Genomic DNA, 22,716 nt, shown 5'->3' with positions numbered 1-22,716 from the left:
TCCAGAGAAGCTGTGGCTGCCCCTGGATCCCTGGAAGTGTCCCAGGCCAGGCTGGACGGGGGCTTGGAGCAACCTGGGATAGTGGAAATTGTTCCTGCCCACAGCAGGGAGGTGGAATTAGTTGAAGTTTAACGTCTCTTTCAACCCAAAACAGTCTGTGGCTCTCTGAAAGCCGAGGGGCAGCGGCCCCCTGCGTGTCACCTCACACCAGTTCCTGCGTGTCACCTCACACCAGATCCAGCCCAGTATCCCTTGCCCGGGCTTCCATCACACACATCTCTGTCTCCCATTTCTGGGAAGAAAAAAACACTTTTTGGCTTTGAGAGATGTCGGCAGTACCTTGATGCCCCCAAAACTGCAGACCTGGCTGGGGTGGTGGCGTCTGACAGTCCCCTCTCTGTCCCAACTCCTCTTTGGTTTGTCACCAGGAGATGATGGAAGGATCAGTGTGCTGGGAGGTTGCTGTGTGCTGAGGGCCCCCGAGACGATTGAGGATGCAAGTCAGGGCTTCCTGAGGGGACAGGGCTGTGTTTGGGGGATGCTGCTGGTACCGGGTGCTGCCGGGTGTCCCCGAGCTGCCGGTGCCCTGGCGCGGGGTGTCCCGGCGGCGCTGGGGGCGCAGGGGGCGGTGCCGGGGGCGTGTCCCGGGGCGGGGGGCGGTCCCGGACGCCCCTGGGCCCCGTCCCGGTGCCCGCCCCGGTCCCTCCCCCGCCGAGGCGCCGGCGGTCGGCGCGGCCGCGGGGCTGCGCTCCCGCCACCGCTCCCGCCGCCCCCATGGGGCGCCCGACGGCGCGGCCGGCCCGGCGCGGGAGCTGAGCCCGGAGCCCCCCAGGTACCGTATCCCCGCCGAGACTGGGCATCCCTGCCCCCCCGAGCCGGGCATTCTCCTCCCGGCCCCCGGGACTGGGTGTTCTCCCCCCTCCAACCCCCGGGACCGGGCGTCCTGCCCCGCTCCGCGCCCCGTCCCCGGTCCCGGGCATCCTCCCGCCACGCCGGGGCCGAGCATTACCCGACCCCCGGGCCGCTCATCCGCCCCCCCGGGACCGGCTGCCCCTCTCATCCCCTCCCCCGGGGTGGTGGGGCTCGTTTCTCGGCCCGGTGCGGTGGGAAGGGGATGGAGGTGGCAGGACCAGCCCTCGATGGTGCCCCCCCACCCTCCGGGGGGGTTTGTGATGAGCACTCGGGGGGTTCTTGGGCGGGGGTCCCCGCTGGGTGTGTCCCCCCAAGCCAAGACGGGTGGGACAATGGGGGGAAGGTTTATTTTGCCCCTGGAGCACAGACTCCACAGCGTGGCCATGAGGTGCCTCAGCCATGGCGAGGGGGGTTTATCCGTAGCCAGCGCTGGGCTTTAAACCTCTGGAAAATAGACGGATCACTAGTTTTGAGGCTCAGCATCCGCCCCGCGGATCCCACCTCTCCTGCCTTTGCAGTTGTGTTTGCTATTTAAAAGGGGCTTTTCTCTCCCTCTTTTGGCCTGGAAGCCAGCCCCACCGGGCTGGGAGCCCAGCACGGCTGTCGGCCGGTGCCGGCTGTGCCTGCTGTGGCTCGAGTCCCCCAGAGTGAGTTTTGGGATTTGCATCTCTTGGTCGTGCCTCCCTTGCACCCCCAAAAGCCGCTTGGAGAGCAGGCTCTGAAGCGGGGGGGAGGTGCGGGATGGCTCCCTGCTGGAGGATGAAGATGGAGGAGGAAGAGGAGCAGCTGTAGCCGAGGTCTGGGGCTTGGCTCGGCAGCCTCCCATTTAGGGAGCACGGGAGGAGCGGGAAGCCTGGGATGGGTTTCCCGCTGGCACGTGCGGGGGGTGGCGCAGAGCCCGGTGGGCTCCCAGCCCCGTGCGGGTCGGAGTCACCCTCGCTGCCGCAGAGGATGTCCTAGGATCGAGGCTGCCTGCTCCCGCTGAGCTCCTGCCCCGCTTCTCGGGGCTGAAAACTTCCAGAAACCTCGTCCAGGCTGCGCTTCCGATGGCTGCCGGACTTTTCCGGACCTGCTTCCCTGCCCTTTCCCCGGTGCATCCTCTTAATGCTGGGGGAGCGAACACCCCCTCCTCTTCCCGCAGCGCTCCTGGCCGTGGCACCCGTCACATCCCGAGCTGTGCCCCCGTTGTTTTCCTGCCCTGGATGGGAGAAAACAGCGAGTTTTGGTGTGGCTGGGCTGGGGGCATTGCCTGAGGAAGAGGCAGGCAGGCAACGGTGGTGGGACATTTCCTTCCTGGAAGGCAGGAAGTGATTATGTCTCTGCACGAATGACACGGAGCCTAAAAATAATGGGCAGGTCTCTGTTGTGAGCAAAACTCCCTTGGGGTTTGCTTGATTTTTGCTTTATTTATTCAGAGAGCAGGACAGGGGAGAGGAGACCTGGGAGCGTGAGCTCCGTGTCCTACTGCGTCCCAAACCACGGTGCTGGCGTGCATAAGGTGCTGCTTGTCCTGGGAAAGGTGTGGTCTGCAGCGGATCCCGGCGTGGAAAAGCGGCCCCGTGTAAATGGAGCCGTCCCGTTGCTCCGGCAGCCTTCCCCGCGTTGGGAGGGGAGCCGTGGTTAGCTATGAATAGCACAAAATCATAGCCCTCGCCTTCCCAAAACGCCCCGGCCGGCTCCGCGTGGCGCTGGCCATCCCGGGCTTGGGAGCAGGGGGTTGTGCTGGGGGGGCCAGCCTGAGTTCCCCACCCTTGGGGACACCCCGCTCCCCTCTGCCAGCTGGAGTGGGGTCACACCGGAGAACCTCTGGCGGGGAAAAGCTTGGCAGATCTGGTTTGGTTGTGGGGCTGCGGTGCTTCCTGGCAAGTTGGGGACTGCTTGGCGTTGGACAAAAGCTTTGCCCACAGGTCACTGGTCTCTTTGGAGATGCCCCCAGCCTTTATCTTCATGTTTTAGGGCTTTTTATTTTGTTTTTCCTTTGTGCTACTGAAAGGAAACCCTTCAGCGAGCATGCTCACAGACCTTGAAACCACTGGCAGCGAGCTGACGGCACAACTGGCAACGCTGGTTCTTCTGAGCCAGGGCTTTGTTCCTCTTTCCATTGCTGCTCAGTGATAAAACCCCTCACCTCAACAGCAAGCAACCAAGCATCTCCTGCCTGCCCAAAAAGCAGCGCCCCAGGGACTGGTGGGGTGTGTCAGGGAACCTGCCAGGGGGGCCTTAAAAGCTGGGTGTGAGGCAGCAGTTACAGGTGGGCTCTTTGCAAAATCATGGAGTCACTGAACGGTTTGGAAGGGATCTTAAAGGTTGTCTCATTCCACTCGCTGCCATGGGCACCTTCCGCTAGACCAGGTTGCTCCGAGCCCCGTCAAACACTTCCAGGGTCTTAATTCCTCCCAGGCTGTGCTTAGCAAGGAAGGTTAATAATGCTGATTAATAATGCAAACCAGGTTTGTGAAGAAGGGCTGCAGCCTGGATACCATTCCCCATAGATTCCTCCTCATCGATGGTCACCTCCATGGCAGGGAGCAGATTGCCATCCCCATTTTGGGGGTGGCTTTTTTCTCCTCTGTACCCTGTCTCAAACAGCTTTCCCTGGCTTCAGGGTGAGGAGTTTTAAATCCAGTAACTAAAGGCAGGTTGGTCCCATGGAGGACGGGGATGTAGCACTCGGTTTTCTGCCAAAGGACAGGAGCATGTTTGGGAGGGGGTGGGAAATGCCTGGTCCTCGTTATTCTGGATGCTCCCGCTTGGACTTGGGGGCAGACATCCCACCGATGCTTTCCTGCACTGCTCGGCAGATGCCGGTGGTAGAGCGCGGGGCACAGGGGGAATCGGCAGCACCGATCCCGGCCTGGTTGGGAAATACCTCTGGACTTTCTAGGAAATGCTGCTTTTTAAGTTATAGTTTTGGCTGTCACTGCTGGCTCTCCGAGGAGGTCGTGAGGATGGAGGGCGGTCACTTTTGCTCCTTTAAAGATACTAATGAATCAGTCAAGGCTCGTGAAAGCAGAGCTGTCTGCTGCAAAGGTGCCCTTCCAAGGCCTTTTCCTGCCCGTGGCAAAGTGCTTTTGGGTTGATTTGAGGCGTTTTGATTCTTTGCCTTATTTTACCCTCACAGCTTGGTGGGTGTACAGCACGTTCCAAATCATCCACAGCTTAATGTGTTACTTCTCACCTTTCTTTTTTGTTTTATTATGTGTTTTTAAGAAGCCAGGCCGCTTCCTTCCGGCATCACCTGGAACAACAGGAGCCTGGTTCCCATGCAGCCTCTGCTCTGGGATATCTCCCAGCACAGGCAGGCTCTCCCAGAGAAGCTGTTTGTGTGTTATTTAATTTTCACTGGGTTTTTTTTAAAAAGAGGGTTAAAGAGCACGCTGGGGCGGGGGGCTCAGCTCCAGCACTTCCTCCAGGCTCCGGTGATGCCCCTCCGGCTGCACTGGAGTTTCCTGCTGGCTTGTGGTGTTTCCTGCCTCCCTGCTTGGCTCAGCAGTGCTCCAGGGGTGCCCCTCGGTCCCTTGAGGATGCATCCACGCCGGCTCCATGCTGAAAAGCCACAGGGGCTGCCCCACACCGAGGAAGGATGGATGCATTAGGAGGATGCTGCCGTTGCTGCTGCTTCTTCCCAAAGGGCTTTGCTTTTCATTTAGAAGAGCTTTAAAAGCTATAAAATATCTCAAGGATGCACGGAAGGAGATTTATTTGATTTATTTCCTGCTGACAATGAGGCGGCCAGGCAAGTGCACGTTTCCTCCTCGGCACGGTGGCCGGGGCAGATGCATCCTGCAGCTGCAGCCCGACCTCCTCCCACTATATTAAGTCCATTGTTTGCTCCGGCTTTGAGTCCTTGCCAGGTCCCTGGGTGTGGGAATAACCCCTGTGCCCGGTGCAGGGGGAGAGGAGCGGCTCCGAGAGGTGGGAAGGTGGTGCGCTGAGCACTGTTGTAGCATCCTGACTTCTGTGGGAGAGGCTGGGGATTCCGCACAGGATCTCTTGGGCTGCTCAAGTGGCATTCTTGGGATGCTCCCAGTGCTGCTGGCGGCTCCTCTGGCATTCCCCATCCAGGCTTGGCAGAGCTGGATGTTGCGAAACAGGGTCTGGAGGGGAAGGGAAGCACCTCTGCCTTGCCCACCCGGAGGCTCAACTTTCTCCTTAGGCAGCAAGAATAATTTATCAGCAGTGCTTTGAATTTAGGCAAAACACCTGGAGAGGAACACTGCTGGTTTGTTTGGTGGGATGCCCTTGTGCAGGGTGTTGGTTCTTTTGGCAGCTGGGGAGAAAATGGGCTCTTTGTTCAGGAACCTTGGCCACAATTGATCTCAGGCTTGGCTTTGGGATCTGTGAAGGATGAGCTGCCAGCTAGGGAAATATTTCTGGGGTTTGTCCCAGAAAAAGGAGGAGAAGGTGCAGACAAGAGGCCAGGATGCTGTGCAGGGGGATGTTGTCTCTGCGTTCTCTCTCCTAGAAAGGAAACTCCCAAATTCCGTGTGGTGCAAGGGAAGGGATGCTCAAAACCAACCCACCACGGCTGATGGCTAATGCTGTCATAAAATCCGTGTGGATTGCTTCCCAGCCTCCTAACCTGGAATCACAGAATCCCAGAATGGTTTGGGGTGGGAAGGACCTTAGAGATCATCTCGTTCCAACCCCCTGCCGTGGTCAGTGACACCTTCCATTAGACTGGGTTGCTCCAAGCTCCATCTAGCCTTGAACGCTTCGAGGGCTAAGGCATCGACAGCTTCTCTGGGCGTCCTGTTCCAGTGCAGGAGCTTCTCAGTGTTTGCTAACTGTGTCCAGTTACGGGGAAAAGAATGATATTTGGGCTCATCCGGAGCCCTTTGGTGGGCTGGTCCCTGCCGGGCTGGTTCCTGGGCTCCTGTTTCCCTCGGCTGGCCTGTGATGGTGGCTTCATTGCATCTCTTCCCGTCGCAGCCACCAGCAATATTTGGGAAAGTTTTCAGCCAAGGTAATTTTATCTGTTTTCCTCGGGGAGGGTTTTGCTTCCCTACTCATCCCAGTTTGTGTCCCAGCTTGCAGAGTGGGCACTGGGGGATGGTAAACCCTCCTGCTCCCATCAGATGCAGTAATACCGGTAAATAGCTGCTCCTGTATGGATAACGCTAGCACTTCCCTCTTCCTGTGGCTTTTTAGAGCAGTTCCCATGGCTTCCCTGAGCACCCACTGTGGGTAATTTCAGTACTTTCCTTGCTTGGTTTTGCCTCCCCAACCGAAGCAGGGAGTGGGGAAAGAAGCTGAGATGTGATTTCCTCCCTCCATTCATTTTGTGGTTTGAAAGACAATTTCCAAATCTGCCCGGCGTCTTTTATGCCTGTTATTTCTTGGTGTGGTTTGTCGGGAAAAGAAAATATCCCTGGGGGTTTTAGGGTGAAGGTGGCTGTCTGTGGAGAGGGGAGAAGGACTAAGGAAATACAGAAGTTGCCTGCCTCGAAACTGGGGGTGGAATCTCCATCCTCCAACATGGGAATGCTGGAGCAAACCCAGAAGGATCGATCCAGCTCACTAGTGAAAAGATGCACCCGTTATGAGCAAAATTAGGGGAAAAAAAGCATCCTGGCTGGATGCCCCATTCCTGCTTGCTGCCTGAGCTCTCCAAAGCCATGAGTGCCTGCTCTGAAACACTCAAAACTTCCCTATATATTTTTTTTTTTTCCTTTCTTTCTTTATTTTTGCCCTCACAGTGTTTATGTGAAAGAAACACTCAAGAGGACTTGGAGAAACGGCACTGGCCTGAAACAGCTGTTTTTGTTTTCCACCCCCCCTCCCCGCTCTTCTGTGTAAAGTAAACCAGGCTGCCTAATGGTGCAGAAAATTCACAGTAGAGCAACAAGTTTTCTGTGGAGAAGCGAAGGAAGATGGGGAGGAGGGGAAAATGTGTGCCTGGGCATGGTTGTCTAGAAATAGCGCATTTTCCCCAGGCTTTTCCCCCCGACTTGAAGCATTTGCAGCTGCTGGGGGCATCACATTCCCTGGGATTGCAGTAAGGGATTGATCCTGCGCTGCTTGTAAGGCAGGAGGAGCAGCTGCAGAAGGATTTGTAGGGCTGGGTTAAAGCCGCTCCCGCTCTTCCCAGCTCTGAGCATCGCCTCGGAGCAGGTACCATCCCCCTTTGGGTGCTCCCGGGGTTATTCCCATGCAGCACAAAGGAGGTTTTACTGGGGGCCGTCTCGTTAGGAGTGGGCAGAGCTTTGTCTTTCCCAGGCTACCCCTTTGCCATCTCTCGCTTCATTGGGACGCCAGGATCCGGCCCTGGCTGGCGCAGACAGTCGGCTCATTGTCCCGGACTGGTCGAGTGTGGCGGGATGCTCCTGGCCGCCGCCAGGCCTGGCCCTTTTGATTCCATCCTTGTTCAGGGATGAGCTCCCTGGGGACAAAGTGGGGGCTACTTTCGGGATCCCCGGGTGCTCCCCCGGGCTGGGGATAACCGGCTGCTTTAAAGGCAGCTTCCAGACCGGCACACACAGACCTGCTCCAGGCGCGCTCCTACACCCTAAATTACCAAGTATCCAGTAACACGTGCTCTCTGTTCAAGAGTTTTCCGTGCGGGGAGGGACCCTGGAGTGCTTTATGGGTGCTGGGAAAGCGGGGGACGAGCGCCGCCGAGTCCCTCCGCACTGCCATGTGCTGACTCAGCAGATTTTAGGGACCGGATCCGGCATTTCGCCCATTTCCCCCCCCTCCCTCCTCAGCCCTACTTTCACCTCCCTGATGGAGCGAGCTGCATGGCAGGCAGGAAGAAAGCCTTTTGTGGGAGCGGGAGGGAAAGGGCTGGCTTAGCGTTCCTTCCCTGGCCGGCTGTCGGCAGGGGGTTGCCCTGTGCCTGCCTGGGATTTTCCCGTCCTAAATCAGGAGCGGCCGAAAAATAAATTCCTCCTCCCGTTTTTTTCCCCCCCTCCCTCCTTGTTTGTTTTTTTTTTTTCCTTTCCTCCCTGCTGCTGCTGCTTCCTCCCCGTCCCGGCACAGCTGCCCGCGGATGATGGGTACGACGGCCAGCGCGGCACAGCAGGCAGTCTCGGCATCTCCCCTGGAGAGCCGGGTGCCGGGAGACGGCACCATGGAGGACCAGCACTCCCTCAGCATCCACTCCTTCCAGACCCTGGGGCTCCACAACAGCAAGGCCAAGTCCATCATCACCAACAAAGTGGCGCCTGTGGTCATCACGTAAGTCCTTGGCAGCTTCCAAAATTCTGGTTTCCTCCACCCTCTTCTCCAAATACCGGGTTTTTTTTCAATCTTGGCCTATGCCATTATTTTTTTCCTTTATCCACCTGCGTGTGGCTTTTGCAGGTACAACTGCAGGGAGGAGTTCCAGATCCACGATGACCTGCTGAAGGCAAACTACACGGTGGGACGCATTTCTGAGGCTACGCTGGAGCACTACCTGGTGCAGGTGAGCATTGCTGCCACCAATTTCATCACCCAGCTCATTTCAGCCTGGGCTTTAGGGACCTCAGAAGTTTTTTGGGGGGGCTCCTTTTAAAGATCACCTAGAAAAAGCCACTTTTACACTCAGCTGCGTTCAATCCCACCTTGCTCAAATCCACTATGTCCCACCTTCTCTCTTCTGATATTTTGCAGGGGAAATACTTCATGGTCAGAGATGTATATGGAAAATTAGATGTTTTGAACACTACCGGCCGCTGCGGCGCTCCCAACTTCCGGCAGGCCAAAGGAGGCTACGCCGTGTTCGGGATGGGGCAGCCCAGCCTCAACGGCTTCAAGCTCGTGCTGCAGAAGCTGCAGAGAGAAGGCCACAAGGTTGGTGGGAGGGTGGGAATTGGGGTGGAAAAAAGCCAGGAGAGCTTTTAGACAGCCTCTCCCCCGCTTTTTGCAGGAATGTGTCTTCTTCTGCGTCCGTGAGGAGCCCGTGGTCTTCCTGCGGCTGGAGGGCGACTTCGTGTCCTACACCCCCCGGGACAAGGAGAACCTCCATGAGAACCTCCAGCGCCTGCAGCGGGGTGTGCGGGCGGAGAGCCTGGAGCTGGCCATCCGCAAGGAGGTGAGCTGGGACGGGAAAGGGTGCACATCCCGCCGGCGGAGAGGTGAGTGGAGGGGTTGTGATGGGGCTTTTCCCATCTCCTGTAGATCCGCGACTTCGCGCAGCTGAGCGAGAGCGTCTACTACGTGTACAACGACATCGAGCGGCTGCGGGACGAGCCCCACGCCGTGCGGGTGCAGTGCGACGAGGACATCCAGGTCACCGATGAGGTCTATCGCAGACCCGTCTTCCTCCAGCCCTCCTACAGGTCCTTCCCTCCTCCTCCTCCTTCTCACGTGTGGTGGGGGCTCTTTGCACCCCTAAAGCCGTGTATCCTCCGTGGTGGTTGGGATGAAGCCCCTCCGGGGTCCCATCCTAATGAGGGCTGTCCCCATCCCGGCAGGTACCACCGGCTGCCCCTGCCCGCCGAGGGAGCCCCTTTGGAGGAGCAGTTTGACGCTTTCATCCGCTTCCTCAGGGTGAGCCGAGGAAAAGCACCTGATCCATGGGGCCTCCTTGGGATGGGATTTGCTCCCGTGCTGTGTCGGGGACCGCGACTGCCTGAGAGCATCTTCTGGTTTTCCTTAAGTCTGCCTGTTAGAGGATGCCTGTGCCTGCAGTTCCCACTCTCCTTGCCGTAGGATCCTGCTGGAGGATCCTTCTCCAACATGGAGAAGTCCATGTTGTCCAGCAGTTTGTCCCTACCCCTGGCTAGAGGTGACCAACCCTGGCCACCTCCAGGCATCTCTTCCCTAAGTGGCTTTAGCAGGAATTATCTGCCTTTGCTGCAAAGGTTTTCCATGTCAGAGCTGCTCTTTTTTTTTTACATTCTGGAAGATGAAATCTCAGTGGGTTGGGGATGAGTGGTGGGAACATCTCTGGTGGGATGGACAGGCTGGCAGATGGAGAGGGCACTGGGCAGGGGGATGCAGCGGGTGGGCCACCCATTGTCCTGTCCTGCTCCATCCACCCCATCCCCTGAGCAAAAGGGAGATGGCACCCACCCCTCCCTGCCTGGGCATGGCCATCACCTCCATCCCAGCCACTGATGGGGCAGACCTGGCTCTCCTGCAAGCTGCTGGGGTCTCCATCCATCCATGCATTCATCCGTGTGTCCCTCCCTCATAGGAGAGCCCCAGCCTGCTGCTGCGGGACCCCGGCAGACCCCCGCCCGCGCTGCTCTTCAGCTGCCAGACTGGTGTGGGCAGGACCAACCTGGCCATGGCCATGGGCACCCTGGTCCTCCACCACCACCGAGGAGCTGCCCAGAAGCCCGAGTAAGCGGAGCAGCCGCCGGGGTGGGACTGGGGGGATGCCCATTCCCCCTGGGACTGGTTTGATTTCCTCCTTCTCCCACTGCAGCTTCCCCCACCTGCCTAAAACATCTCCTAGGGACAGGCTCCGGATCATCCAGACCTTCATGGAGATGGTCCCCAAAGGCCAGCAGATAGTGGAGGAGGTAAGGGGGTGCTGGTGAACCCCCTGGCGGGGCGGCTGGAAGGGAGGGATGGATTTTCCCCCCAGATCCAAGGCTTATGGAGCAATTTCCCACTTGCTCCTCCCGAGGTGGATGGTGCCATAGCCTCCTGCTCGGAGATGCACGACATGAAGGAAGCCATCTATGAGTACAAGAAGAAGCTGGAAGGGATCGGGGAGGACTATCAGATCCAGGTAATTAGAGGATTACTCAGATGCGAGCCATCAGCACCGGGAAATTTATTAAGCTATTTTTGCGCCGGGATGAGAAGAATGTAAATTCTGGAAACCCAAAGCTTCCTGTGAGCTGGAGATTTCCCAGCGATATGAAACCTGGAAGGTTGTGGTGTGTCTCTTTCTTTTTTTTTTTTTTCCCCTCCAGTTATTTGAGAAGCCATAAAATGGAGCAGGCTGGGACTGGGGGGAAAACAGACTGGTTTGGGCTTCGCTGCTGCTTCTGGTAGATGACCTCGGGGGCAAATAATATCCTGTGCCCTGGTTTCATCAGCTCTAAAACTGGAAAATCAATATCAGCCTGGATGGTAAAAGTCCTTGGGAGCTGGGAGGGATCGTTGCAAATATAGTCACCCAAGGTCAGGCTTTTCTCGTTGTAGATTTATGTTTTTTCCCCGTTGTTTTGAAGAGCCATCAGGGTGGCTTTCCATGCTGGAAAGCTGTGGCCTTCCTGCCTGAGCAGGGGGCTCCTCACCAGGTGATGGAAGGATAGATGGATGCTCAGGTGAAAGTGCTGCCCTGATCCCAGTTTCTTTGGAGATTAATTTTCCCGTTTAAATTTGAGTGTGGAGTGGAAGTGCTGGAGCTGGTTGTAAAGGGCAGTCTCAAACCAGGTGCGCTGTGGCAAAAAAACCATGGAAATGATTGAGCAATGGGAAAAGAAGGAGTTTACTGTCACTTCTTTTGGTGTGTAGTGGCAAATCCCAAATGTTATACTCCCCTGTTCCCTTTTAGGGCAGATTTGGGTATGTTTGGTGCTGCTCATGTGCTGGCGGGTCCTCTTCTGTAGCAGGGGAGGCTTGGGCATGGGATGGGATTTTCTCATTGCCTTGAAACCTTTCCCTGACTTTTCCCTGCCGGGGAAAGCTGCTCCGTGTCATCCTGGACTCCTGGAAAACAAATGGCTGCGGGACTGCTGTAAATAAGCCTCAAGGAGTGTTTATTTGAAGTCTCTGTGGAGCAAGAGCAGGTTTAAACAGTGGCGGGAGGCCAGGAAAATGTGCTGGGGGCACACAGAGGGTGAGGAGGGGAGAGGGGATAATGCTCGGCCATCAGAAAAACAGCCTGGACTTCTTTGTGTTGGAGGGATATTGGGTGAGCTGGTTGGTTTTGGGGGGAGGAGGGGCTTTTCTGGGATTGGAGGAGTGATGTCTGTGGGTTCCTGCCTGGGTTTGGAGGGGCAGAAATGGAGTTTTAAGCCCTCCAGCGATGGAGGTGCAGGTGAATCCTGGTGTGGGATGCCAAGCAGCCAGACTCCCCCAGTATCTGGCTTTCCACAGCTAAAACACGAGTGGATCATTCCCCTTTCCACCCATAGCCTATTTAAGGGGAATGTTAAAAGGTTTGCCTTGGGTGAGAGCACTGGGATGGATTTTACTGTAGGAATCCAAGCGCTCGGGAAGCAGCACCGCTCTGCTGTCGGTGCTGCCGGCAAACCTGGCACGGCTCCATCCCTGCAGGCTTTGTTTTGAGTTTCCAGAGCAAATCCCACTGCCTTTCCTCTTGATAAATGACTGCAGGCCGGATTTCTCTTGTGGAGAACAAGTAAATATTCATGAGTCAGCCACGTAATGTCAGGGATGAGCAAACCCCGCTCGCCGAGCTGACCCCAGACACAGCCCCGTCCTGCAGGATTTTCCATCCTGCCCTGGGAAGTGGGTTCCAACGGGCTCTCCAGGGATGTTTATGGATGCCATGCTGGGTGTTCCTTACCTGGTACCAGGGTAATTTGTTGGATGGGATGCCCGGAGGTACAAACCTCTGCCCCCAGGTTTCTGAATTACAGAAAATCCTGAGGGTTTGAGTTTCCTCCCTGAGAGGGGATAGCTGTGGTGGGGAACACACCTGGATTGGGGAGGTGATGATAAAGAAGAGGAGGAGGAGAGCTTGCTGGAAACATAAGCATCAGGATGCTTCTGGACATGGAAAAGGGAGACACTTGGAAATGAAGGACGTTGCAGGGTGTGTGGCTGGCATGGGGCCCTCTCTCCCCAGGGATGCCACTGCCTGAGCATTTCATCCAAAGGCCACGGGGATGGCTGGAATGGGGGCATTTCCCAATCCCATCCCCTGGGGTTTGAATCTCCCATCTGGACAGTGTATCCATGTGACAGCGTGGGCTGGTTGAAACCGCTCCCAGTGTGTCCTTGTGCTAAAGTGAAGCTTTTGTTTTGAGCTGAAATGTGACTTTATGCTTTTGAGCATCGTTTAATATGAGAAACTGAAATGTTTCATTAAAAAAATAGAACAATTAATCCAAAGCTCCTTTTGGGAGGGCTTTATCCCAGCCTCCTGGTCTGCTGGGGCTGCAGGACTGGTCAGCACTGAGCATCACAGATTCCGTCTCCTTTGCTTCCAGGGGAGCAGCACCAAAGAGTATTTCCTCCAGAGGACTCTGCAGAGCCTCGAACGCTATTTCTACTTGATTGCTTTCAACTACTACCTTCACGAGCAGGTAAAAACCACCAGGACAACCCAAAAAACCCTTCCTTGCCCTCTTTCCTTTGGCTCCGTTGTGCAACGGGAGGGCAGGGGTTTCCCCCTTTGAGTTTTCCAAGCAGGTTTTCTCGGTGGGGTCGCGGGCAGGGGGATCGGAGCCCAGGCTGATGGTGCATCCCCCCCGGCCCCCCGCCGGCAGTACCCCCTGGGCTTTGCCCTCAGCTTCAGCAGGTGGATGTGCCGGCACCCGGAGCTGTACCGGCTGCAGGCGGCCATGAACTGCTCGGAGCTCACCGTCACCGCCGAGCTCGTCACCAAGGGCACACGAGTGCTGGTGAGTGAGGGGCGCAGAGGTGAGAGCAGCATCCTGGGGCGCTCGCCCTCACAGAGGCGTGGTGGGGTGGAAGAAGCCAAGGGTTTCCCTGTTGCAGGGCAGGTGTCTTGGGGTCTTGGGTCTGTGTCCTGCTGGCATCCTCAGCAAGGATGGAACCTAGATGGTTTTAAAGTCCCTTCCAACCCAACCCATGTGAGGATAAGTGTGTGGCCAGAGATGCCTGTGCACATGGATGTGTCTGGAGCATCTTGTGACGTGAGCCTGGGCAGCAGCTCTGTGGTTTGTGGGTGGGGGGAAGGGGGCCGGGGCTGTTGGTCCCTTGCACTGCTGGAGATCATTTCCCACCTTGGAAACAGAGCTGTGGGGCTTTGAGCCCTGGATGCTGCTGTTGGAAAGGTCTGGGGACTTGTCCTGAGCAGGGTCCGTGGGTTGTGGTGCGCTGCAAACCTGAGGGTGGGAAGGGGCATCCCTTGCCTGGACATTGCTCTGTTCCAGGTGGCAGATGAGCGCTTCTGCCCAGACGTGCTGAGCACTGCCAAGGAGATGAGCGTGGCCAACTTCCGAAGGGTGCCCAAAATGCCCGTCTATGGGACGGCGCAGCCCAGCTCCAAGGTGAGGGACACGATCCCACGTCGGGCAGGGACCCCACACTGGGCTCCCCGCCCTCCCATCACCCTTGCCCACCCCTTCCTTAGACCCTGGGCAGCGTCCTGCGGTACCTGATGGATGCCAAGAGGAAGCACTCCCGCATTGTCTGGATCAGCCTCCGGGAGGAAGTGGTCCTGGAAGGGAATGAGCAGATCTATACACTGCGGGAGCCTGGACTCCTGGAGGAGCTGATCCCTGTGCTTGCCGCCTCGCCCCAGGAGCTGGAGGTGAGCTCTGGGAGATGCTGGATGCAGTGGGGGTTCCCAGGAACCCTCATGGGTGATTTCCACAGGCTTTGATAGTTCCCCACCCTCTGGAGCTGCTGGTTTTGTTTTCCTTTGGGAACAAAGGAGCAAAGCGGCGATCCACCCTGGAAGGATTTATAGCGTGCCTTGAGAGCAAGGGTAAAAGGCATCTGGGGAAAGGGGAGCGGATGTTCCCAGCTGCATTTCCAGGGGAGACAGGCAGTGGAGGAGCTTGGCTGCGTGGAGGAGCTGCCCAGCATGGTGGGAAATGGTGCTCCTGAGGCTCCCATCAAGCAGAGAGGGACCTGGGCAGAACTGGGGGCCAGGACCTGGTGTGGGGCTTGGGGTGTTCACCGGCATCTAAAAAAATTGATTAAAATCCTGCAAAAATTAGGAGGGGTGGGTGTTACAGTGAGGGTTTCTCCATCCTCTGCAGAAACTGGAGGCTGCCCTGAAGGGGGACCTGCTGAAGTGCCAGAAGTGGCTGGAAGTATACCTGGAGGCAGAGAAGCAGATGAAGATGTTCAAGAGCTGCCTGACCACGCAGGAGATATTCAGCCAGCAGAAGAATTCCTGCCAGGGACTCACCTACCGCCGCATCCCCATCCCCGACTTCTGTGCTCCCAAGGAGCAGGTACCCCAGGGATGGGATGGTGCTGCTGCCTCCATCCCAAGCCAGCCCTGGTGCTGTGGGAGGAACGTCGCTTGGGTGCTCAGTGCTGGTGGGGTGCTTTCCAGGGCAGGGGGGATCCCCAGGAGATGCTGCATGGAGAGGCTGTGTGCCTTCAGGTGGGCAAGGATGGATCTGGCAGCAAGGAAACAGGGATTTCAACCTGGAGGCTGTAGGACAAAAGGGGACCCCAAGGAAGTGAGGTGAGGAAGTCCTGCATCCCTAAAAACCCACTGGCTTCATCCTGGCAGGACTTTGACCGGCTGCTGGAGGCCATGAAGAGCGCCCTGGCCGAGGACTCGCGGGCAGCCTTCGTGTTCAACTGCTCCAGTGGCCGGGGCAGGACCACCACGGCCATGGTCATCGCTGTCCTCACCCTCTGGCACTTCAATGTGAGTGTGGGGGGCTGCAGCAACTCCTGGTGGGGTTCCTGGGGAGGCTCTGGAGAGCCCATGGCAGCCGTGTCACAGCCAGAGGGTTGAAAGGAGTGTGGGCAGGGCCAGGGTGGGCTGTGGGGCTGGACATCTGTATGGTGACATCTTGCTGTGCCTAACTCCCAGTGAGCTCCAGAAGTCTGAGTGAATGCCTGGTGAGCCCTCACCCTCTTCCTGAGAGCTTCCACCCCAGGATGAATGGTTAAGGGCAAGGGAGATCATGGAGTCGTGGAATGGTTTGGGTTGGAAGGGTCATGGAAGCTCATCTCGTTCCATCCCTGTGCCGTGGGCAGGGACACCTTCCACTACCCCAGGTTGCTCTGAGCCCTGTCCAGCCTGGCCTTGGACACTTCCAGGGATCCAGGGGCAGCCACTGCTTCTCTGGACAACCTGAGCCAGTGCCTGGAACGGTCCTCCCTCCTTGGGCAGGGATACAATTTTTGTGTTCTCTGCCTGGCAGAGGCAAGGCAGGGGATGCTGGGGGTCCTGGTGGGCTGGGCACAGGCTTTGCATTTTTGTGCGGCCCATAATGACCCAGTCCCCTCTGGCCACCCCAGGGCATCCCTGAGATGAGTGAGGAGGAAATCGTGAGTGTGCCTGATGCCAAGTACACCAAGGGGGAGTTTGAGGTGAGTGCTGGGGCTGGCTCTGTTTTAGGGGTCTCCCTCTGCTACCTTAAGCCACAGCTGCTTGTTTGGAGGGGCTGGATCCTCTTGCAGGCAGTGGGACAAGGCAAGGAGGCTCCTGATGAAGCCCTGCGGCTTCTGCCCGTGCTTCAGGTGGTGATGAAGGTGGTCCAGCTCCTGCCCGATGGTCACCAGATGAAGAAGGAGGTGGACATGGCCCTCGACACGGTCAGTGAGACCATGACCCCCATGCACTACCACCTCCGGGAAATCATCATCTGCACCTACCGGCAGGTGAGCCCCCTCCTCCCAGCGGCACCGGGCCATTCCAGAGGGTGCAGCCGGGCTCTGGGACCAGCCCTGGTGTGTCACCAGAGAGGTGTCAAGGCTCTTGTGGTCATGGTCACCCGGGGCTGCCTTGGATCCTGTGCTGTCCCGCATCCTGCCTGTCCCTTTCCGTCCCGCATCCCACCCATCACACCCAGAGCTCATGTGGCATCCACCGGCATCCCACAGCCCATCCCGCGTTCCTCCCGTCCGGCATCCCGTGAGGCGCAGCCGGCAGAGGGCAGGACTGGTCTGTCCCACTCCGTTTCCAGCCCCAAAGGCTCCTGTGGCTCTGCCGAGTTTGGGAAGGAGATTCAGCTTTGGGAAGGGGAGCTGTCCTTGGGAACGGACTCATCCATGGCCAGCTGAGCCTGTGGTCCACAGCCCTGTTTTACTTGGGAGCCCCTGTGGAGCTGATGAAGGAGAGAAAAAAAGGGATATTTTCATCAGATTTGGGATTTTTTAAACCTGTGCAACTATATAATGGGGCCTTGGATGGGCTGAGCCCAGGGCCTGGCATTATTCCTGGGATGCTTTGTGCTGTGTCCCCCTGGCAATTCCTCCCTTCGGCTCTTGCTCCGGCTGCCACTGATCCGTGTTTTCAATTAACGGCTGCGAACGATTGATGGAGGGAAGAAAAACCAAAATGTTCAATCACCCAGGAACATCTGCAGCTTCCGGGGGATTTGCCTCCCTGTTCCTGGGATCCACTGCATTTTTTGGGTTGCTGGGAGACAAAACCTCTGGAGACCTGACTACTTGCAGATGTAGTGATTATTAATCATTAGTTAATTTACAGTCGCATTTATTTTTATTAATTTATTTTTATTCAGGGTAGGTACTTTAATTTAAGTACTTTAATTAAATCCCTCCTTTATTCTGAGGATGTGGCCATGTGGGGAGTTTCACCTACCTGGCTGTCAGGAGCAGCACAGGGGTGGTCCTGGGCTGTGTCCCATTTCCAGGCTGGCATCCTGGTGGGAAGGCGAGATAAGGAGGGATTCATCCACTCCCTCTGCCCAAGGAAGAGCCTCTTGTCACTGGAGCTTGTACTTCCCTCTTGGCTGCTCCATCCATCCTGCTGGATTTGGCTTGGCCCTGTGCAAATGCTTTAATTTTAATTTATTTTTGTTTTGTCCTCGGTGATGGGCAGCTTGGAGACCAGAATTATGGGAATTGCTGGGGTTTTGGGAGCCTGCTGGGAGATGCTTTTCAGGGTTAGGGCAAACAGAAGGGAAGGAAAAGGTGTTCTGGGGCTTGGTTTGGTTTGTTCTGACCTCTGCACCCCTAACTGGGAGGAAAAAATAGGAAAATGTAGGAAAATATAAATAATGGGATAAAAGATAAATGATAGGATAATAAGATGGTAAATAGTAGGATAATAGAAGAAAAATAAATAGGACAATAGAATAAAATTACAAGTAATAGGGTAAGAAAATTGGATAATAGAAGAAAATTAAATTGGATAATAGAATAAAATTACAAGTAATAGAAGAAAAATAAATAGGATAATAGAATAAAATGATAAATAATAGGATAAAAAATAAATAGGATCATATAACAACATGCTAAATAATAGGATAATAGAATGAAAAATAAATAGAGTAATACAGTAGCAGGGTAAATAACAGGATCATAGGATCTGCTCTCTACAAATACTGGCACACACAGGTGGAGGAGACAACTTTTCCAAAGGGCAGAACTGGAGTGAGGAATTGCTGCTTTTTAGGATGGCCTTTGGGATCAGGGCTCTGATTTATTAGTATTTATTAATTCCTGGAAAGGGCAGCGTGTAGGGCTTGTTTGTTCTTAAAGTAACAGCAATAATAATACTAATAAAAATTATTATGTAATTACATACAATATATAATAAAGCAATAAATATAAATAATGAATGTGTGAACATTACAGTATATATAAAACGTAATAAAAGAGATATTTACCATTTATATACATAAAATAGTACTGGGAGATGTGATGGCCACCAGCCTCAGAGCTTCTCTTCCTCTGGAAATGGAGGCTGAATCCAGGTGGGAATGCCTTCCAGGGAGATGTTTTTACCTGGGGAAGTGATTTGCAGTCCAGGAACTCAAGATTTGGGGTACAGTTTGCACTTGGGTGTCTACTCCTGGCTCCTGGGCACCTCCCCCCCACGTTTAGCCATCCCTCATCTATTTTTGAGCTCTGGGATCGTTGTCACCCACTGGAAACCACAAGGAAATGAGAGCCTGGAGTGCCAAGCCCCAGCGGGAGTGGGCTGGATGGATGCGCTTATTTTTGGCCCCAAAGTGTTCCTCCCTCTTCCCATGCCCTTCCCACGGCTTTTTCCTCGCACCAGAGATCCCGGTGGATCCTTCACCACCCAACCCTGGGTTGCAGAGCAGGACTGTGGGTGAGGATGGGATGCAGGAGCTCCCCTGGGATGCTGTCCCGGCGTGGGTGCCACAGGTGCCTCAGCCGGGCTGTTGTTCCTTGCAGGGAAAGTCGGGCAAGGATGAGAGGGAGACGCGGATGCTGCAGCTGAGGAGCCTGCAGTACCTGGAGCGCTACGTCTTCCTCATCCTCTTCAACGCCTACCTGCACCTGGAGAAGAAGGACTCCTGGCAGAGGCCCTTCAGCCTCTGGATGCGTGAGGTGAGGCTTTCCCTGGCTGTCACCTCCCTCAGCCTCATGTTTCCGGGGAAATACAGGAATTTACTGGGAAGCAGACACCCGTCCTTAACTTACATGTGATTTCTGGGGTTGTTGGGGCGTCGTCTGTGGTCCCTTTGCTCGCTGGGTTGGTGGCTCTCATGGAAAGCCACTGGAGATGGATGGCATCCCACCATGTGGATGGGGAGCTCTCCCACCCCAAACCTGCTCTGTTTCCCTGGTTTGAGTTTCCCAGGGGTTTAGTTGGGATTGCAGCATCTGGGGCTGGGGGACCACCAGCCAACCCTGCCTGGCCAGGACAGGTGGCACAGGGCATGGGAGGTCTGGGAGGATGGGGATGGTGGCACTGGATATCTGAGGGAATTGGGAACCAGCTGGAAAAATGGAATGGGGGGCAAGTGGGAGGCCCTAAATTATCCTTATGGAATGGGGGAAGGGTGGGTAAGAGACCCTAAATTATCCATATTTCCCGCTCAGGGGGGATATAGGCGCTGGATTTATTTGAGATACCTTGATTTTAATGGAAATGTGGGGGGGGGGCTGTAAATTTCCTAGGAAAAGGGACTTTGAAGGTGGAACAAATGGTGAGGGGGGGGGCAGAGGGGTGTGTGTGCTGGTGCCTGGGGGGTTATTCTGCATGAGGGAAGAGTCAGAGGGGAAAAGGAAAAGCTGGGGACATGGCAATTTTAATAACGCTACTATGATTCTAATATTTTATATAATTTTATTTATTTAAATTTTACTGCTGTGTGACTGTATTTTATTATTTTAAATTTTAATTTTTGTTATTTTATTGTATCGTTTCTATTGATGTGCTCTATAACTTCGCTTGTTTTTGTTTATTCTGTCATTTTCATCTTTTACCTCTATTACGATGCAGAGACCAGTTTTTCTCCCCCCTCCCGGGTTTGCCCGGCGCTATTGTGGGAAAAACCCGCATCCCTTCCCTTGCCTCCGCCGGCGCCGCTAATTCCTATTGGCATCTTTGATCCGCCGGGCGGGAGATGAAAGGGCGGAGCTGGAGCAGGAGGGGGGACGCCGGTGCCCGCCCCGCCCTGGCATCCCTGTTATGCCGGTGTTTGCATTGCCCGGCGGCCGCCGCTGGGGCTGCACCAGCTTTTGCGGAGATTTGGGATGTTTGCTGTTGGCTGGATGCGGGAGGCGTGCGGTTGAGTGCAGCGGTTTTTAATGCTGCACCTTTTGGGGCTGCACACTTTAGTGCTGCACCTTTCGGGGCTGCACCTTTTAAAGCAGCCCCTTTTGGGGCTGCATTTTCAGTGCATGGATTTACATCTGCCCTCTGTCCTCCCCCCCCCGTTTGCTGGTGCATCTTTGGGTGCAGCATCTTTTTGGTGCTGCATCTTTCTTTCGGTGCTGCATCTTTTGAGTGCAGCCCCAAAAGGCGCTGCCCCTTTTAATGCCACATCTTCAACTCGTGGGGCTTACATCCCCCACTCCCCCGTCTGCTGGAGGGGAGGGAAATACTCCCAACCTGCGCATACAAGGAGCCTTTGGCCCCCAGAGCGCCCCTTCCCGCTGCATAATCCCTGCGTTTTTAGCAAAAACAAGGCGCCATTGTAGCTTTTTGGCAGGAGGGTGCCAAAGCCAACAAACCCTGTGATGGCTGACCCCAGCAGCAAGGAAGAGGCTTAGAAAATGGATAAGCTGGGGCTGGAGAGAGGCTGGGGGAGCTGAAGGGGGTGGTACGGGGATGGAGGGGATGCCGGGGATCTTCCCCGCCCGTCTTCGCCCGGGAGGTGGCAAAAGCCTCCCCGAGGGGGAGGAGTTCAATCTTGCTTCTCCCTGTGTTTCCAGGTAGCGGCGGTGGCCGGGGTGTACGAGGTGCTGAACGAGCTGGGATTCCCGGAGCTGGAGAGCCTGGAGGGCAAAGCGCTGTGCACGCTGCGGGGCCGCTGGCAGGCGCAGGGGGCCGCGTCCCATCCCTTCCGCGGGGACTTCGCGTAGGGCCGGGGCGCGGGGGGACCCCTGCTGCTTTCTCTGGGGTGGGGAAGAGCAAAAAAAAGACTGTTTTCCCAAAATCCGAGGGTGTGGGGAGGGAGGGGGTGAGCCTCAAAGCTGCCTTAGGACGGGAGGATTTCTGGGGTTCTTTTGGACGCAATAAAAATATTGTAAATTAAAAATCGAGACCTTCCTCACTTCCACCCTGAGCGAGTGCAGCATTTACACAAATTTACATATTTATACACACAGAGGTGTATTTATGTGCATAAACACACACATGTACATGTCTATATACACATAAATATGTATATATAAATAAATATATATATATGGTTATGTATTTATGGCTCCATGTAGATATGGAGCCATAAACACTTGCAGCCAGAATTAGGACTCACAGAAATCCCAGTCACTTCAAACCTGGGTATTTTTAAGGCTTAGTTGTATTTGTTGGTTCTTCCCAACCCTTTTTAGTCGTGGATGGAGCTGGGGGAGTGGCAGCTGTGGTACCCAGTTTTGGGGTCCCACTTCCCCCTGCCCTGACCAAGTTGAGTGCCAAGGCAGTGCTGAGGGGGCTGAGATGCTCAGCAAAGTCTTAAAAGCAAAATTAGTGCCAGCGGGGTTTTTTTTTGTTTTTTAAGGAAAAGAGAAAGGAAAGAGTGAAAAACGTAGTTAATCCAAAGGAGATTTTATAAATGAAGGGTTCCAGTGCCCCCCTGGCCTCACAGTGGGGTGAGAGGAGCTTGCAGGGGCCAGGGGAAGTCGCTGGGCTCCTGTCCGGATGGAGGGAGGAGAGAATAGGATGGGAAGCACAAAAGCAGGAGCACACGCTCCGTCTGTCCCAGCAGCCGCTTTCATCGGCTGCCAGTGGCGGGAGGTGGCAGAAATTCAAAGGTGGAGGCTGGAAAGAAAAACAACGTTTTAAAATAGCAAAGCTCTGCTTTTTCTTCAGCCTTGGCTGTGGCAGACCCAGTTCCCAAAGGGTCCCTCTTTTTTTTTTCTTTTGGCTTAGCCACACATATTTGGGTGTGCTTTTTTTTTTCCTCCTTTCAGAAATACCTGCCTGAATGTTTTGCCCCTCGCTGAGCATTGCAGTGTTTGGATAACTTGCTGCTGATGCAGTCAGACAGTTGAGTGATTTCAAGAAGCTGTTGATGCTATTTTTTTCTCTTTTTCCTGCTCTTATTTTAGTTTTTAACAGAGAACATCCTCTCTATCCTCACATCTGCATTTATTCTGCCTTACCAAAAGAATTACCTGCGGGCTCTTTTGCTGCAAATCCATCCTCTTCTCCTGCCCCAGCACCAACCCTTGCAAGTCCTGCCTATTAGCCCTGTCTTAATTAGGCAGAGTTTTTAATTGCTTAGGAAATCCCAGCCTCTTTAATCTTGGTAATGAAGGCTGGAGCTTTGCATCACCTGGTTCGAGGGGCTGAAAGGCTCCTTTCCGCTTTCCCACCATCCTAACAAGAGATTTCCAAAGCAGGACTAAAGCGATTGCCTGGGAAAAAAAAAATCCTGGGAGATGGGAACGTGTTTGAATGTGAAAAATCAACCGTGCTGTGTTTATTCCTTCTTTTCCCCAGGCTGGGGAGGCAGAAACCTCTCTTAGATGAGAAGTTAAAACGTGGCTCTGAATGGCCTGGATTTTCTGTTGCGAGGGAAAAAGGTTGGCAATTCTGAAAGGATTCAGCCCGAGACAAAGCAAACAAGGGGTTATGTATCATATATTATATATTATGTAGGTAAAATATAGACTCAC

The 22,716-nt window shown here is 55.0% G+C and overlaps 1 protein-coding gene across 1 annotated transcript; it reads left to right on the top strand.

The window, feature by feature from the left end:
- The first annotated feature begins 724 nt into the window (after nucleotides 1-724).
- PALD1 (phosphatase domain containing paladin 1) lies at nucleotides 725-21,155 on the top strand. Its single transcript, XM_042022344.1, has 20 exons — nucleotides 725-832; nucleotides 7,894-8,091; nucleotides 8,218-8,320; nucleotides 8,509-8,688; nucleotides 8,765-8,929; nucleotides 9,016-9,176; nucleotides 9,312-9,387; nucleotides 10,037-10,185; nucleotides 10,271-10,367; nucleotides 10,475-10,579; nucleotides 12,978-13,073; nucleotides 13,257-13,391; nucleotides 13,887-14,003; nucleotides 14,087-14,266; nucleotides 14,721-14,918; nucleotides 15,206-15,346; nucleotides 15,946-16,017; nucleotides 16,168-16,308; nucleotides 18,820-18,975; nucleotides 20,809-21,155. The coding sequence occupies exons 2-20, from the start codon at nucleotides 7,904-7,906 to the stop codon at nucleotides 20,956-20,958; spliced, it is 2,610 nt and encodes an 869-aa protein (XP_041878278.1). The 5' UTR covers nucleotides 725-832; nucleotides 7,894-7,903; the 3' UTR covers nucleotides 20,959-21,155.
- Nucleotides 21,156-22,716: the final 1,561 nt, after the last annotated feature.

This window comes from Corvus kubaryi, unplaced genomic scaffold, assembly GCF_017639235.1.
Source record: "Corvus kubaryi isolate FWS band 111438036 unplaced genomic scaffold, C.kubaryi_AGA036_p1.0 126, whole genome shotgun sequence".
Taxonomy (NCBI): Eukaryota; Metazoa; Chordata; class Aves; order Passeriformes; family Corvidae; genus Corvus; species Corvus kubaryi.
The sequence above is the reverse complement of the archived record's forward strand: the minus strand, read 5'-3'. Positions and strand labels throughout refer to the sequence as shown.

Excerpts from the sequence above, each read along its gene's own strand:
- PALD1 (XM_042022344.1), top strand. The coding sequence starts at position 7,904 with ATGATGGGTACGACGGCCAGCGCGGCACAGCAGGCAGTCTCGGCATCT. Across the intron at positions 14,267-14,720 it reads CCTCGCCCCAGGAGCTGGAG|AAACTGGAGGCTGCCCTGAA; the intron begins GTGAGCTCTGGG and ends CATCCTCTGCAG. Across the intron at positions 16,018-16,167 it reads ACACCAAGGGGGAGTTTGAG|GTGGTGATGAAGGTGGTCCA; the intron begins GTGAGTGCTGGG and ends CCCGTGCTTCAG.